Source organism: Neofelis nebulosa, chromosome 10, assembly GCF_028018385.1.
Source record: "Neofelis nebulosa isolate mNeoNeb1 chromosome 10, mNeoNeb1.pri, whole genome shotgun sequence".
Taxonomy (NCBI): Eukaryota; Metazoa; Chordata; class Mammalia; order Carnivora; family Felidae; genus Neofelis; species Neofelis nebulosa.
In genome coordinates this window covers 14,557,897-14,574,641 of record NC_080791.1, presented here as the reverse complement: position 1 = coordinate 14,574,641, position 16,745 = coordinate 14,557,897, and the positions used below count along the sequence as shown (strand labels likewise).

The 16,745-nt window shown below is 39.3% G+C and overlaps 1 protein-coding gene across 7 annotated transcripts in view; it reads left to right on the top strand.

Moving 5' to 3' along the window:
- Positions 1 to 16,745, top strand: part of SIK3 (SIK family kinase 3) — a 246,620-nt gene that overhangs the window by 174,445 nt on the left and 55,430 nt on the right. The window contains exon 5 of one of the 7 annotated variants that reach the window (XM_058686825.1): positions 3,087 to 3,443. The exons of the other annotated variants lie outside the window; for them this stretch is intronic. Within the exon in view, the coding sequence (XP_058542808.1) occupies positions 3,087 to 3,109 (23 nt within the window). The 3' untranslated portion in view covers positions 3,110 to 3,443. Of the gene's footprint in view, positions 1 to 3,086; positions 3,444 to 16,745 lie in introns of those variants that run through there. 7 annotated transcript variants of the gene reach the window in all.

Sequence of the window (16,745 nt, the reverse complement as noted above, 5' to 3'; positions counted from 1 at the left end):
GAAATGTCGACTCCTAGAATGGTCTCCATGAGATAGTTTCCACTCGGGTGTTATTGTTTTAGTTGGCAGTCAGTAGACAGCAGAGATGCGGAGCACAGCTACAGCAAAGCCAGTGTTTTGGAAAGAATTTCCAGAGTGCACGGATTTAAGGTACTGTGGAAATTTTTGACCTTAATGCGGTTGAGATCTAGACTGTTTTATCTTTTAAAAGTGAGAAACTGTAACACTCCATGAATCCACTGACTCTTCCCCTTCAGTATGAATTTGCTGAGATACAGTCACATAGGGAACACAGGTTGTGAGCCTCGGGTTTCTGAGAACCCTTCCCCAGTGTGGTGGTTGGTGTCTCACAGCCCATGGAAAGTCGTTCCGGATATTCACCACGGCCGTCGCAGAGTTTGTATCATGGTCGTAACACCTTTATTTAGGGAATCTCTCAGTGCACCTCCCTGGCTACCGAGTAATAACTGGAGACCTCGAGAGGCCCTGTGACTTTCCTGAATTCCCGTCACACTAGAACCTGGGCGTCGCAATGCCTCAGAGCCTGCCCTCCCTCTGAAATGATGTGTGAGCCTCAACTAGAAGGTGCTAACGACTTTCATGTATGTTGACCCTTGGGAATACAGTTTGAAAAATGATCTCTTCTGGTTCCTGTTCCTGAGACTGGAGCTTACAAAAACGAAAAATTGACACACTCTCATTCGGAAGGTATTTTAGGGACACACGCGGTTGATTTATTTTGTATGAAAAAATTCTGAAGTGAAAATTCAAATGAACAGATTTTTGTCAGTCATGGTTCCAGGTTACAAGTGAGGTCTTACTGATCTTGAAAAGTGACTGCGTCCTGCTAAGATCAAGAAGGTTTTCTGTTTACAGGGCCTAGCTCACAAACAGCTATGCTACCAGTACAGAGGCGTTGCTTCTCAGATTCTCCCACTGTGGTTTCCCTAACGTGGAGGGGAATGAACTCACACAGGGTGGGGGTCAAGTGTGGGATTGATGACCTACCTAGCCTGGAATGGTTCACTTTTTTTTTTTTTTAATTTTTTTTTTTTTCAACATTTTTTATTTATTTTTGGGACAGAGAGAGACAGAGCATGAACGGGGGAGGGGCAGAGAGAGAGGGAGACACAGAATCGGAAACAGGCTCCAGGCTCCGAGCCATCAGCCCAGAGCCCGACGCGGGGCTCGAACTCACGGACCGCGAGATCGTGACCTGGCTGAAGTCGGACGCTTAACCGACTGCGCCACCCAGGCGCCCCTGGAATGGTTCACTTTTTAAATCACATGCTTTATTTTAAATTCATGCACGTTTTGTTTTCACCTCAATGTCCTACAACATTTGTTTTAATATTAAAATTATTCAACTTTATTTAACATAGAAAAAATTAATATTCCAGGAAGATGTGTTTTATTTAGCCTATGGTTTCACATAACTCTTGGCACACTGCAGCGTTATCCCTGGGGGTATATAAACATACACGAGTTCAAGAAACCTGAGAATAAAGATTTTCTTCCCCCAGCTACAAATTCCTCTTACACAGACTTTTGCACTTGCAAATCATTTGGGGGATAATTAGAAGTCTGTAAATCAAGTAATGATTTAGGCCTCCTCACCCTCCTTCAATGGAATAGTTTGAGAGCCTCTGAGGGTAAACCAGGCGGGTCTACCTGCTAGAGGGGAGTGAATGAGCACACTTATCACTCAGTCGGTCCCTTTACTGCTTGGGTGAAGCCGTTGGCTACCATGGTAGTTTTGACTAGGATGCAGTTTTTTATCATATTTTATTAAATGTACCTCCGTAATGGACCATTGGACAATACAAAGCATAAGGGACACGGATGTCAAAATTCAGTTAATGGAAATAAGAGTAGTAATTCAGCAGTGCTTCGAGACAAACTTCACCAAATGCAGGAATTGTCTTCATTTGATCACTGTTCTCTATAGCGCACACGGTCTTTGTAGGACTTCAGAAACCACAATTTGATACACACACGCAAATACACATACGCGTGCACAACACGATATCCAATTTGCTTTATTGGGAAGAGAGACTATCCCAATATAGAGATTATCCCAATATACAGAGACTATCATAATGTATTATTTGCACAGAGGTACTAAACTTGCTGACCCATTTTACCAGTTGCAACCAAAACATGAAAGTGACTCAGACAGGTTTGTTCTTTAGGTTCAAAATGTAAGCATTTCAAATACCAGGGCGTGAAAAGTTCTTGGCTGTTTCAGACATTATAATCTCAATATGTATGTGGCTTCCCAACTAAGTATGAGATAACAATTTTAAATTAATATAGTGAGTCACTTTTAAAATGGGAAACATTTCTCTTGTTATAATGACTTTTAAAAAAAATAGAGGTATGCTTGACATATAACATTATATTAGTTTCAGGTATACAACATAATGATTCAGTATTTGTATATATAGTGAAATGATCCCCACAATAAGTCTAGCTAATGTCCATCTTTACATAGTTACAAAATCAATTTTTCTTGCGATGAGGACTTTTAAGATCTACTTTGTCGCAACTTTCAAATATACAGTACAGTATTACTATAGTCACCATGCTGTCTGTATATTATATCCTCATGATTTATTTTATAACTGCAGGTTTGTACCTTTTGACCCCTGTCACCCATTTCACGCAACCCCACCCCCCTCCCCCCTGCTTCTGGTGACCACCAGTCTCTTCTCTATATCTATGAGCTTGTTGTTGGTTTTTTTAAGATTCCACATGTAAGTGAAATCATAAGATATTTGTCTTTCTCTGTCTGAGACTTACTTCACTTAGCACAATACTTTCCAGGTCCATCCATGTTGTTTTGAATGGCAAGATTTCATTCTTTGTTATGGCTGAGTAATATTCCGTTGTGTGTGTGTGCATGCCCTGCGTACATATACATACATACATATACATACACACACACACACACACACACACACACACACACATTCTTTATTCATCCATTGACAAGACAGGTTATTTCCTTGGCTATTGAAAATAATGCTGCAGTGAACACAAGGGTGTGTATATCTGTTCGAATTAATGTTTGCATTTTTTTTCAGGTAAATACCCAGAAGTGGACTAGCTGTGGACCATATAGTATTTCTGTTTTTAATTTTTTGAGGAACCTCCGTACTGTTTTCCATGGTGGCTGCACCAATTTACATTCCCCCCAGCAGTGTACTGGGGTTCCCTTTTCTCCACATCCTCGCCAACACCTGTTATTTCTTGTCTTTTTGCTACTAGCCATTCTAACAAGTGTGAAGTGATATCTCATTGTGGTTTTGATTTGCAGTTTCCTGACGATTGGTGATGTTGAGCATCTGTTGGCTGTCTGTATGTCTTCTTTGGAAAAATGTCTATTGAGGTCTTCTCATTTTTTTACTCTATTGTTTTTTTTTGTTGGATTTACTCAAGTTCTATGAGTTCTTTATCTATTTTAGATAAATATCATATATATTATCAGATATATGACTTGAAATATTTTCTCCCATTTAGTCGGTTACCATTTCCTTTTGTTGATTTTTTTTATAAATATAAATATTACTTAGAATGAACTTTTAAATCAAATTTTAATAATATACTAATATAAAATAAAATATCTTGCTTAAACTTATTTCTTTGTCATAAATCATGCAAAAATGAGAAAATTATTTTTTAAATGTCTTTTCTGGGATGTTTTTAAGATAACATATTCCTTTGAAGGGAGTTTGTGAGTCAAAAAGTTGGAAAATACCGGATACCTATATAGTGAAATAGGTTACAGTTTTCTTTACATTGTAGTTCACATGTAACTTATTGGGGTTTGGGGATCAAATTGAGAGATTCTGTGAACTCTTGATAGACTCTTCTTCAGGAAGGCCTCTCTTCTCTGTCTATTATTTACCACTTGCCCCTGAATTTTCCCCTAAAACTCGTTCTCTGCTTACAATTATATGGTTAGATGTGTAATTGTGTCATGTGTGCCTCCCCGCAGGACCGACTGCTCCATGAGGGCAATGGCCACGTATTTTGTTCACCTTGTGCCAAGAACTCATTAGTGGTTCTTCAGAAACTTGGGGAGTACCCTACTCCTGTTACATATTTGTACGTTACCCTTTAGGCAGGTTGTTTATATTTCCATTTGGTACCTTTAGTGTCTGTTGAGTATTTAAGGGGACTTTGATTCGTCATGGTCCATAAAAGGCACACCAAAATTTTGTATAGAATGCTCACCTGTCAGTGTTGGAAACTTACCTGATTGAATGATTGGACTTTCATTGTTCTGATAGAATTTAGAATTAGGACTATGTATGTATAGTATGTATTTAATGTATTCAGGAATTCCAGTGAATATTGTTTGCAGGTCTTAGAGACTAAGTATCTTATTACAGCCTTTCCCTTTATATATCTACTCAATACTGAGTTTGATGAAAAGATCCTGTGTTGGGGAGAGGTTTTGTTTGTTTGTTTTTTGTTTTTATGAGATGGGTTAGGGTAGTGTTATCTATAACAGAGTGGGGAGGATTGGTTTATTATCTCACTTAAAAATAGCCGAGTTCAGTGATTCTAACTGCTAAGGTATTTTAAAGCTTTGGGGGGAAATTCATAAGTCATTCATTGAAAATGCCAGTGTAATGCTGGTCCAGCCTTTTTGTTTTTAAACTTTCATCTTCCACAGAGATAGTGTTGTGCTATATAAATATATAGTGCTAAGAGTAGGGGAGGGTCAGAAGGTCGGTCAGATCAAGTGGCAGATACATACGGAGCAGTCCCATATATGACATAATAGCGGCACCGACAACAAAAGGGGACCGTACTGCTTCTGTAATACGTTTTCAATCCCATGAATATTGTCCTCTCCCGTCCTCTGATTCTGACCTTCCCTGGTCTCTTAAACTAAACGAAATATCCCCCTCCCACCACCAAAAAAAGCTGATTCCTTGATTTTTTTTTCCCTCTTAAAGGAATTTCTCTTGTGTATAAAATGCTCAGGCTGTGAGTCAGTAGTTTTTGGCATCATTTCTCTGTTAGCTCCTAGTCAGGAAGTTCAGCCAGGGGTTGGAGTGATTGCTAAACACTGAGGACTTCCCAAGACCCATTTTTAAGAGTGAACTAATAATGTGACTCCTGGGAACTTCGAAACTCATCCTTCCTCACTACTGTAATTCTGAGATTCACACAGTTGGCTTTTGTTTTGCGCAATTCCAAATAACGCTTTTGGGTCACATGATTTCTAGGCTAGTAGTATTGTATAGGAGAAGCAAGATCAGTTCCTTATCTGTGCTGTGTTCCATTTTCACAGTCCATATAACAGTCTAAATGTTGTTGATACAGTGTTCTTACTGTGGTGTTGATCTTCGGTCCTTTGAGTCATTTCTAGCGAGAATAAATACCTGACAGCTGTCTCCTCCACCCCTCCCCTCCCCTCAGTCCACTGGGAAATTAATCAAAGGCCAAAATAATTTCTCTTCTTGGTCTTTGTAATTCCACGTGGGGGATTAGGATTACGGGTCCTCAGCTTTCATATGTTACAACATGAAGAATTTTGTGTTTTCTGGTGAGGGTGTTTATTGAGGATCAATAAGTATTTTCCCATTTTACTTTGTCCCTCTCCCCCCTACTTCTGAGCAGTTTACTTAGGACGGCAAGGAAGTGAAGCACAAGTTACGCTTGGAGGGGTTGCCTGTCAGTTTTAGCTTCGCTGTGTTACTTTAGCAGACTGGCTGCAGGCTAATCTGTTTACATCTGTTTTGAGTTGCTCCTTGGTCAGCCAAAAAAGAAGTGGAGGGTATTGCTCTGAAGTGGTGGACCAAATAAGAAAATTTCCTGTTGCAGTTGTCCTGATTTTTAAATTAGTGCCACTCATTCTTTCCTGTTTCCCCCTTGCCACATAGACATACCCCGTTGATGATCTGCTTACTTTTAGGGATACACTATCACCACCCTGTATAGCCTCAGGCCCCTGATCTCGCCTAGAACAAAGAATTTCAAGTCTCAAAACTGATAGTAAAGCTCTGGTATTTAAACCATCTCTACAAGACAGACATATGGTTCAGATTAAAGTCTGCTGCTCTGTATTAAGAGAAAGGGATATGAGATACCATTTCAGCCTGCAGACAAATGCTGACCAACCAGGGTGTTGGGGGTTGGAAAGAGACTTAACAGATTACGATAGGAGCCACTTGTGAGTGGAGAAATAAATGACCGTGGGCCACATGAAGAGAGCAACTCCACCCATATGGCTTCTGTTGTGTGGGTGTGAGTATCCATCTTAACCAGTTTCTGCTGCTGTTTTCTTCGGTAACTCTTGAGACTAGTCATCATTTTAATGTTGAATCTGTAGATCATGGGGCTTTCCCGTTGCCAATAAACGATCGGGGACGTAAAGTATCGTTACGGGCATTTTTGTACCAGAGAATTTTCTGAAACTGTTACAAACTGGTCACCGCCATATGTGTGGTTACCATGTGATCATTCATACAAAGTCGTAACATCATTGACTGTGTTCCTTACGGTGTACTTTTCATCTCTGTGACTGACTTATTTTATATTTGGACATTGGTGCCTCTTAATCCTCTTCACCTATTTCGCCTATCCCTCTGCCCTCTTCCCCTCTGGCAACTACCAGTTCTCTGCACTTACCTGTGTGTTGCTGTTTTTATTGTTGTTGTTTGTTCATTTGTTTGTTTTGTTTTTTAGATTCCACATGTGAGTGAAATCATAGGGTATTTGTATTTTTCTGGCCGACTTATTTCACTTAGCACAATACCCTGTAGATCCATCCATGTTGTCACAAGTGGCAAGGTTTTGTTCTTTTTTATGGCTGAGTAATACTCCATTGTATTTATATACCACATTTTCTTTCATTCATCTATTGATGGACATTTACGTTGCTTCCATATCTTGGCTACTGTAAATAATGCTGCAATAAACATGGGGGTGCATATATCTTTTTGAGTTCATGTTTTTGTTTTCTTTATGTAAATACCCAGAAGTGGAATTGCTGGACTGCATGGTATTTCTATTTTTAGTTTTTTGAGGAACCTCCATGCTGTTTTCCAGATTTGGCTCTCCTGGTTTACATTCTCACAAAACAGTGCATAAGGATTCCCTTTATTCTACATCCTGGTTAACACTTGTTGTATCTGACTGGTGTAAGGTGATACCTCATTGTGGTTTTGATTTGTATTTCCCTGGTGATTAGTGATGTTGATTATCCTTTCCTGTGTCTGTTGGCCATCCACCTGTCTCTTCTTTGGAAAGTGTCTATTCAGGTCCCCTGCCCATTTTTAACGGCAAGAAAATATTACAAAGGCTGTTGCCCTTGAGGTTAGTGTCTATGTTTTCTTTTAGGAGTTTTATGGCTTCAGGTCTCACATGTAGGTCTTTAATCCACTTTGAGTTTATTTTTGTGTATGGTGTAAAAAAGTGGTCTAGTTTCATTCTTTTGTATGTAGCAGTTCCCATTGTGTGTTCTTGCTTTCTTTGTCATAGATTAATTGACCATATAAGTATGGGTTTATTTCTGGGCTCTGTTCTGTCCCATTGAGCTATGTGTCTATTTTTGTACTAGTACCATATTGTTGGATTACTGTAGCTTTGTAATATAGTTTAATATCTGGGATTATGACACCTCTAACTTTTTCCTTCTTTTTCAAGATTGCTTTGGCTGTTCAGGGTCTTTGTGGTTCCATACAAATCTTAGGATTTTTGTTCTAGTTCGGTAAAAAATACTGTTGGCATTTTTACAGGGATTGCACTGAATCTGTAGATTGCCTTGGATAGTATGGGCATTTTAATAATATTAATTCTTTCAATCCATGAGCATGATATATCTCTCCATTTATTTCTGTCCTTTTCCATTTCTCTCATTAATGTCTTACAGTTTTCAGAGTATACAAATTTCAGCTCCTTGGTTAAATTTATTCCTAGGTATTTTATTCTTTTTTGATGTAATTGTATATGGGATTGTTTTCTTAATTTCTCTTTCTGCTATTTTCTCATTAGTGTATAGAAACACAGTAGACTTCTCTATATTGATTTTGTATAGTGTGGCTTTACTAAATTCATTTATTAGTTGAAATAGTTTCTTGGTGGAGTCTTTTAGGGGTTTCTATATACGGTATCGTGTCATCTGCAAATAGTGCCGGTTTTACTTGTCTGATTGTGACTAAGCTTTTCAGTACTTTGCTGAATAAAAGTGGTGAGAGCATACATCCTTGTCTTGTTCTGACCTTAGAGAAAAAGCAAAGTTAGCTGTGGATTTGTCATAGATGGACTTTATTATGTTGAGATATGCTCCTTCTGTGCCCTCTTTGTTGAGTTTTTATAATGTATCGATGTTGAATTTTATCAGATTATTTTTCTGCATCTATTGAGATGATCATATGATTAAAAAAATTTTTTTAATGTTTATTATTGAGAGAGAGAGAGAGAGAGCGCGCGAGCAGGGGAGGAGCAGAGAGAGAGGGAGACACAGAATCTGAAGCAGGCTCCAGACTCCAAGCTGTCAACACAGAGCCCAATGTGGGGCTCAAACCCACGAACCATGAGATCATGACCTGAGCCGAAGTCAGATGCTTAACCGACTGAGCCATCCAGGTGCCCTAAGATGACCATATGATTTTTTACCTGCATTTTGTTAATGTGGTATATCGTGTTGGTTGATGAGTATATATTAAACCATCCTTGCATCCCTAAGATGAATCCCACTTGATCGTAGTGAATGATCCTTTTAATGAATTTTTCAATTCAGTTTGCTAATATTTTGTTGAGGATTTTTGCCTCTGTGTTCACCAGGGACCTTGATATGTAGTTTTCTTATTTTGTGGTGTCATTGTCTGGTTTTGGTATCAGGGTAATGCTGGCCTCTGAAGTGTTCCAAAACATTCTGAAGCATTCCTTCCTTTGCTATTTTATGGAATAGTTTGGTATTAATTGGTAATAATAGGTATTAACTTTTCTTTAAATGTTTTGTAGAATTCATCTGTGAAGCCATGTGGTCCTAGACTTTTGTTTGTGGGGAATTTTTGATTACTGATTCAATTTAATTACTAGTAGTTGATCTGTTCACATTTTTCATTTCTTCCTGACTCATTCTTAGAAGATTCTATGTTACTAGTAATGTATTCATTCATTATACATTGTCTGATCTGTTCGGCAGGTAATTTTTCATAGTAGTCTTTTATAATCCTTTATACATTTGTGGTGTTGGTTGGTACTTCTCTTTCATTTCTGATATTATTTATTTGAGCCCTCTCTTTTTCTTGATTAGTCCGTCTAAAGGTTCATCAATTATATTTTTGTCTCTATTTCATTTACGTCTGCTGTGATCTTTGTTATTTCTTTCCTTGTACTAAATTTGGGCTTCATTCTTCTTTGCCTGGTTCTTATAGGTGTGAAGTTAGATCGTTTACTTGAGATTCTTCTCGATTCTTGAGTGAGACCTGTGTTGCTATAAAATTCCCTTTCAGAAGTGCTTTTGCTGCATCCCAAAGATTTTGATCCCATGTGTTTCCACTTCCGTTTGTCTCCAGGTATTATCTTATTTCCCCTTTGATCTCTTTGTTGGCCCCTTGGTTGCTCAGTAGCATGCTTTTCTTATAATTGATTTCTTCTTTTGTAGCGTTGTGACGGGAAAAGATGTTTGATAGGACTTCAGTCTTCTTCAGTTTTTTGTGACTTGTTTTGTGATCTGCCCTGGACAGTGTTTCGCCTGCACTTAAAAAATACTGAGCACAGAAATTCTTTCTAGGGCTTCGGTTCAAAACGACAAAGAATCTATAGTTAATTTTTTGAATATACGTTGACTCTATTCCCTTTTTTGCCTTCAGTTTCTGTTATTTTGTTGTTGCTATTCTTGCATTTTACTTATATTGAAGTTGCCTCTCTTCAGTTTTTCCTGTATCCTGCACCAGTGTCTGGTCTAACAGCATTCTTCTTCCTGAGCCTTGTGAACTACACTTTAGCTTATGATAGTGTAGCTGATTTTACTTGTGCCCCCTAACTAGGATGGTCCACGGTTGACGTGAGCTGAGGAGACTGGGTATTCTGGTATATTCTCTAGGATGATGTAGTTCTAGAAAGCAAAGAAAAAAGATAGTTATTGAATACAAAGTGACTGTGATTTTAAAGAAATAGGCTCTGTCCATTCTCTGGCTTGTTACCTATGGGATTTGAATAATTAAAGGTTATAATCAGAAAATAAAATACATTCCACACTTAGGGGAGAGTGAAGATTAATTATCTGAAAGATTTGCCAAAATTATGTCAACTCTCAGTTGTCCAGTTTTGTCTGTTTGTTTCAACTGTTGTTTTTTTTTTTTTTTTTCTTTTTTCCCTTCTCTTCTGGTCATCCACGTTTTTTTGACTTGCTAGTATATCAAGTCTGTGTACCTTAGGTTGGACATATTGAAGGAAAGGAAGGGAGATCTAAATCTCCTTCCTGGTGTTGTTCTTTGTTAGTAACTCTTGTTAAATTAGGGGGAAAGGTAGCATTATAGAAAAAATGAATTTTTAAGTTATAAGAAATGTGTCTTAGTCCATTCTGGCTGCAGTAACAAAATACCACAACCTGGTTAGCATATAAATAACAGAAATTTATTGCTCACAGTTCTGAAGGGATTATATAGATCCTTCAAATATTTACTCCTTTTAAATTGTATTTGAGTACACTGTAAACTTTATGGTTGTATGTAAATTCTTCATAGTTTGTAGGATTATGGTTGTCTTCAAGAAAAACATCAGTGCAATCTCTGTTTTAACAAGTAGCTCCCAGGTCCTGTCTTCTTACCTGTTCACAAAGAGCTGCTTGGAGTCCTCACACATTTATGTCCCTTTTGATGCTTATCTCTATTTGCCTCTTTTTCTCCCTCCCTCTCTGTCCTTGGTTGATCAGTGAACCGTTTGTAATATATTTCTTGAGTGCCTTGTCTTCTGCCAGGCACTGTTCTAGGTGGTGTAAGAAATCAGTGGTGAGAAAAACAGCCTGATCTCTGCTCTTCTGAGCCCTGATGACGGTGGAGCTTAGATCCCAGTGAAATTGTCCTGCATGGCAAGAAATAGAAGTGGGGAAGAAAAAGGATCCTATTCTTTTCTCCATTTTCCTTTTCATTATGGAATACTACACATATAGACAGAAATGTCAATTAACCATATATATATACTTTAACGAACCACTATAAAAGGAAAGCCCTATGCAATTACCACTTAGATCAAGAAATGAATAATTTCATCAGCCTAGACTGTACCTTCCCATCCCGACTTCATCCTTGCTTCCAAGAGGTAATCACTGTGTCAATTTTTGTGTTTTACCACCTGTGTAATGCATCCCTCAGGAGTTTTGCTCCACGAAGTGCCATATTTATCGGATATAATGTGGAGTGGGCTCATTCATCATGCATTTTGCTTGTTCTTGAACTACGTATGAATGGAATCATACTGAATGTATTGCTTTGTGTCTTACTTCACTCGACACAATGTTTGTGAGATTTATCTGCGCTTGTATAGCTGAGATTTACTCACTTGTGTTTCTTTATAGTGTACCATGATACGAATACACCAGAAGTCATGTTTTCATCGTATCTTTTGATGCATATTTGGATTGTTTTCAGTTTGGACATTCTTAAGCATTTTTCCTTGTGCACTCTTAAACGTTCATGTGCATTCTTAAACATTTAAGAGTCTAAACCGAAGAGTAATGTTGCTGGGTCATACAGTGTGTCCATCTCCAGCTTTTGCTTGTGATGCCAGCTGGTGTCGCGTGTCCACGTGTGCTTCCACTCCTGTGTGTCCTCATCACTCCTGGGTGTTACTACACATCGTAAGTTTTGCAGTCTGCTGAGTATGTAAGTGAGTGTGTAATCTCATGTGGTTTTAGTTTTTTAATTTTTCTCTCCAGTAATAAGACTAGACTCTTTTCCATGTCTTTTGGCCTTTCTTTTGTCATGTGTCTGCTTCAATAAGTCTTTTGCCTGTTTTTCTAGTGGGTTTTCTTTGTTACTGAGTTACAGGAGTTTTTGTTTCAATAGTAAGTATATGAGTCTTTGTTGTATGTTACAAATATTTTCTTTCATTTTGTGGTATCTCATTTTACTCTTTTTAAAATGTCTTTCAGTGAGTTGACATTTTAGTGTAATTTTAATGTAACCAAATTTGCCATTTTTTCCTTTGTGATTAGTGCTTTTTGTTTCTTGTTTAAGAAATCTTTCCATCCCTCGAAGCTTTAAAGATCTTCACTTTTATTATTTCGTAAAACTCTTGTAGTTTTACCTTTTGCATTGAGTCTGTGATCCACCGGGAAGTGACTTAAGGATATAGTGTGAGGAAGGGGTCCTATTTAATTTTTTTTTTTTTTTTTTACACATGGAAAATCAGTTGTTCTTATGCCATTTATTGAAAAATTCAGTCTCGGGGCGCCGGGGTGGCTCAGTTGGTTAAACATCCAACTCCTGATTTCAGCTCAGATCATGATCTCACGGTTTATGGGTTTGAGCTCCGCATCAGGCTCTGCTCTCAGAGGGCAGAGCCTGCTTGGGATTCTCTCTCATGCACTCTCTTTAGCTCTCTTAAAATAAATAAATAAACTTAAAAAAAAAAAAGAAGAAAAATTCAACCTATATCTCAATCATATATAGTGCCTACCATTCTTTTCAATGTACTGTTTTTAAATTTTTTTTTTTTTTTACATTTATTTATTTTTGAGAGACGGAGTGAGACAGAGCATGAGTGGAGGAGGGGCAGAGAGAGAAGGAGGCACAGAATCTGAAGCAGGCTCCAGGCTCTGAGCAAGCGTTCAGCACAGCCCCATGCAGGGCTCGAACCCATGAACCATGGAACCATGACTTGAGCCGAAGTCCCTCAACCGACTGAACCACCCAGGCTCCCCTCAATGCACTGTTGTTAATGAAACATGCAGTTTGTATGCCTCAAGCCACTAGGTGACTTTGGGAATTACATACACAGAGCAAAGGGTTGATAGTCAAGAATAACATGAAAAACAGAATATAATAAATAAGGAATTTGGAATAGTTATGGGATGTACATTTACCTCAACATAAACATACATAAAATGATGAAAATGCAGTAGGGGTATGGTCTTTAAGGGCATGTAGACTGGCATTGTTGGCTCTGCCTTGTTCTTAGGAATTTTTTTTTTGTTTTTGAACTTTAAATTTGGGCATGTTGCTTAACAAACCTCACTTACCCAGACATAAAACAAAACTTGTGCTCATCTTAATGAGGTAATGGATACGTGGTAGTATATCACACAGCACTTGACAGAGTGTCCTTTACAGAATGTCTCCTGACTTTATTCTGTGTAACTGAGAGTGCTGCAGGGATGGGAAGGGTGCCGCTGTGACAGAGACCGGGCCAATCTGGTTCTAGGTCTCCCCAGGTGCCCGGCTCCCTCCAGGGTTCGCACCGCCCAGCTGCGTGGCCGGGTGGCTCATTTCCAAGTACCCTGAATGAATTTCCTAGTAGTTCAGAGCGATTATTTATTGGTTGTGATCAAACTTGGTAAGAAATGCCTTATTTTGTTCACCGTGTAACATCTGGTGATTCAGAATGAATCTGCATTGTGTCCGTAGTCCAGTTCTATGACTTAGCATTTGATTAAGACAAACTTAACAAATAGAAATCCTGAGGGGAACTGATCCCACTTCTGATCAAGAGTAATTATGTGCCCATACTTTTCCCCCAGGCACAGGTTGCAGACTACCGGGATGACGTTGTATGACTGCCGCAGGCCCCCCTTTTCCTTCTTTGAAAGGCTTTGCTCCTGTCTCAGCTTCCTTGTAATGATGTTTTTCTGGTTTTTGCCACATTCTCTCTCTTCCTGCACCTCAAGTGTAGGAAGTACTTAGGGGTGTGTTCTAAGCCTTAATTCCCAGCCATCCCTTTTACTTCACTTACTCTATCAAAAGATTCTTATTCATTCAATCCTATGGCTCGGTTCCTCAGAACATCTCAACTTGAATTTCTTCTCACCTCCTTTAATTCCAGGCATAACAAAATTTTTTTTTTTTCCTTCCCAAACCAACTACTACTGATGAGGTCTTACCCACCCAGATGTGTGTGGTCCTCCTCTGTACTTTCTCCTCCTGCTTGTCACATGTGTTTGTCCAGAGTCTGCCCTCAAGTCCGGTCCGGTCTTTTCTCAAAGTAGTCTTTGAACTGTCTTTCTCATTTCCATTACTTCTGCTTCATCATAGGCCTTCCTCTTCACCTCACATCTAATCTAGTCTTGCTTTTGGGTTAATTTTACTGCATCACCTGTCTGCTCTAAAAGTTCCAGTGACTTCTCATTGCCAGTGAGAGTGGTCCTCAAACTTCTTCAGAAATAATTTTGTTTTGTTCGTTTGCTTACATTCAGATGTCTAAATTATTTCCAGGAGATTGAATAGGGCTGAGGTAAGGTTTGTGGATCACTCTACATTTCTAAAAGTGCATTGGTGATTCTGATGTACAGATAGGATGAAAATCAGTGGTTGGGAGAGGACAAGGGGATGGAATGGGTGGTGCGTGTGATTGGATGTAAGTAATTATCAAGATAAAATTTTTTTATTGTGTGGTAGATTCATGGCTGCTTGTTGCATCCCAAAAATAACTATTTCTAGAAGAAAACACAGCGATGAATCTTTGCGACCTTGAGTTAGGCAGTGATTTCTTAGATATGACACCAAAGGCTTTAAGTGACCTTAGAAAATCTCAGTAAATTGAACTTCATAAAAATTAAAAACTTGTATGCATCAAGGACATCATCAAGAAAGTGGGAGAAAATTCTTGCAAATCGTATCAATGGACTTACATCCAGAGAATATAAGTAACTCTTACAACTCAATAATAAAAAGACAACCCAATTTAAAAATGGGCAGAGGAGGGGTGCCTGGGTGGCGCAGTTGGTTAAGCGTCCGACTTCAGCCAGGTCACGATCTCGCGGTCCTTGAGTTTGAGCCCCGCGTCGGGCTCTGGGCTGATGGCTCAGAGCCCGGAGCCTGCTTCCGATTCTGTGTCTCCCTCTCTCTCTGCCCCTCCCCTGTTCATGCTCTGTCTCTCTCTGTCCCAAAAATAAATAAATAAATAAATAAATAAATAAATAAATATAAATAAAAATGGGCAGAGGACTTGGATGGACATTTGTCCAAAGAAGGTATACCGATGGTCAAAAACATGTGAAACAGTGTTCAACATTATTAGCCATCAGGGAGATGCAAACCAAAATCATAGTGAGAATACCACATACCTCAGTAGAATGGCTGTAATTAAAAAAAAAAAAAAATGACAGTAATAAGTGTTGGCAAGGATATGGGGAAACTGGAGCCCTTGTACATTGCTGGTAGTAATGTGAAGTGTGGAGGCCACTTTGGATAAAAGTTTGGTCAATTCCTCAAAAGTTTAAAACCATACCAGTGATTCTGTTTCTAGATATATACCCAAGAGAAATGAAAATATACATTCTTCTTTTATATGTATGAAGTTTATTTTATTTATGTTGCAAAGGAGAGAGTGAGAGCAGGGGAGGGGCACAAGAGAGAGAATCCCAAGCAGGCTCCACGCTGTCTGCACAGAGCCAGTTTAGGGCTCCATCTCACGAATCCAGGGGTCATGACCCGAGCTGAAATCAAGAGTCGGACACTTAACCGATGAGCCACCCGGGCGCCCCAAAAACATACATTCGCAAAAAATGTTCAAGAAGGCTCATAGCAGCATTATTCATAATACTGAAAAGTGGAAATAACCTAAATGTACATCATCTGATGAGTGGAGACATAAAATGTGGTGTAACCGTATCATGGAATATTGTTCAGTGATAAAGAAAGGACCAGAGTACTGATTGATAGATGCTACAACATGGAGGAACCTTGAAAATGCTAACGAAAATGCTAACGAAAAGAAGCCAGACACGAAGTCTGTGTATTGTGTGGTTCCTTTTATTGGAAATGTTCAGAATAGGCAAATTCAGAGAGATGGAAAGCTGGTTAGTGATGGCCTGGGGCTGGGGTCATTGATGGGAGAGTTGGGGGGAAGTGGGGAGTGACTGCTGCTGGGTATTGGGTTTCTCTTTAGCATGGTGCAGATGTTCTAAGATTGAGGTGGGGGTTTTACAACTCCATGAATATACTTGAAGCCACTGAACAGTACACTTTAAATGGGCAAATTTTATGGGATATGAAGTTTATGTCAGTAAGGCTGTGGAACAAAAATCTGAGTGGAAACAGGCCATGTGTGTCCCCACCTGCCCCATGCGGCCTGCACAGCCCAGCAGCGGGGAGTTACTTCCCAAAACCCCCAGCAGCACCCGAAATACACTGGTTTGAGTTTTAACTGCTTTTATTTTTCCCCTCCGGTCTTCTTAAAATGTGTAGCAAAATGGGGGCACCTGGGTGGCGCAGTCGGTTAAGCATCCGACTTCAGCCGGGTCACGATCTCGCGGTCCGTGAGTTAGAGCCCCGCGTCGGGCTCTGGGCTGATGGCTCGGAGCCTGGAGCCTGTTTCGGATTCTGTGTCTCCCTCTCTCTCTGCCCCTCCCCCGTTCATGCTCTGTCTCTCTCTGTCCCAAAAATAAATAAAAAACGTTGAAAAAAAATTAAAAAAAAAAAATGTGTAGCAAAATGCCCCCAGAGGTAAGCAGCTGAGAGAATAAGGAGGAGGTTCTTTCCCTTCCGGTTCTTCAGTCCCTGGAGTGTAGGTTAGAAGGAACTAAACTTCCACAGTAAGTTCCAGATTTAGTATGTTAA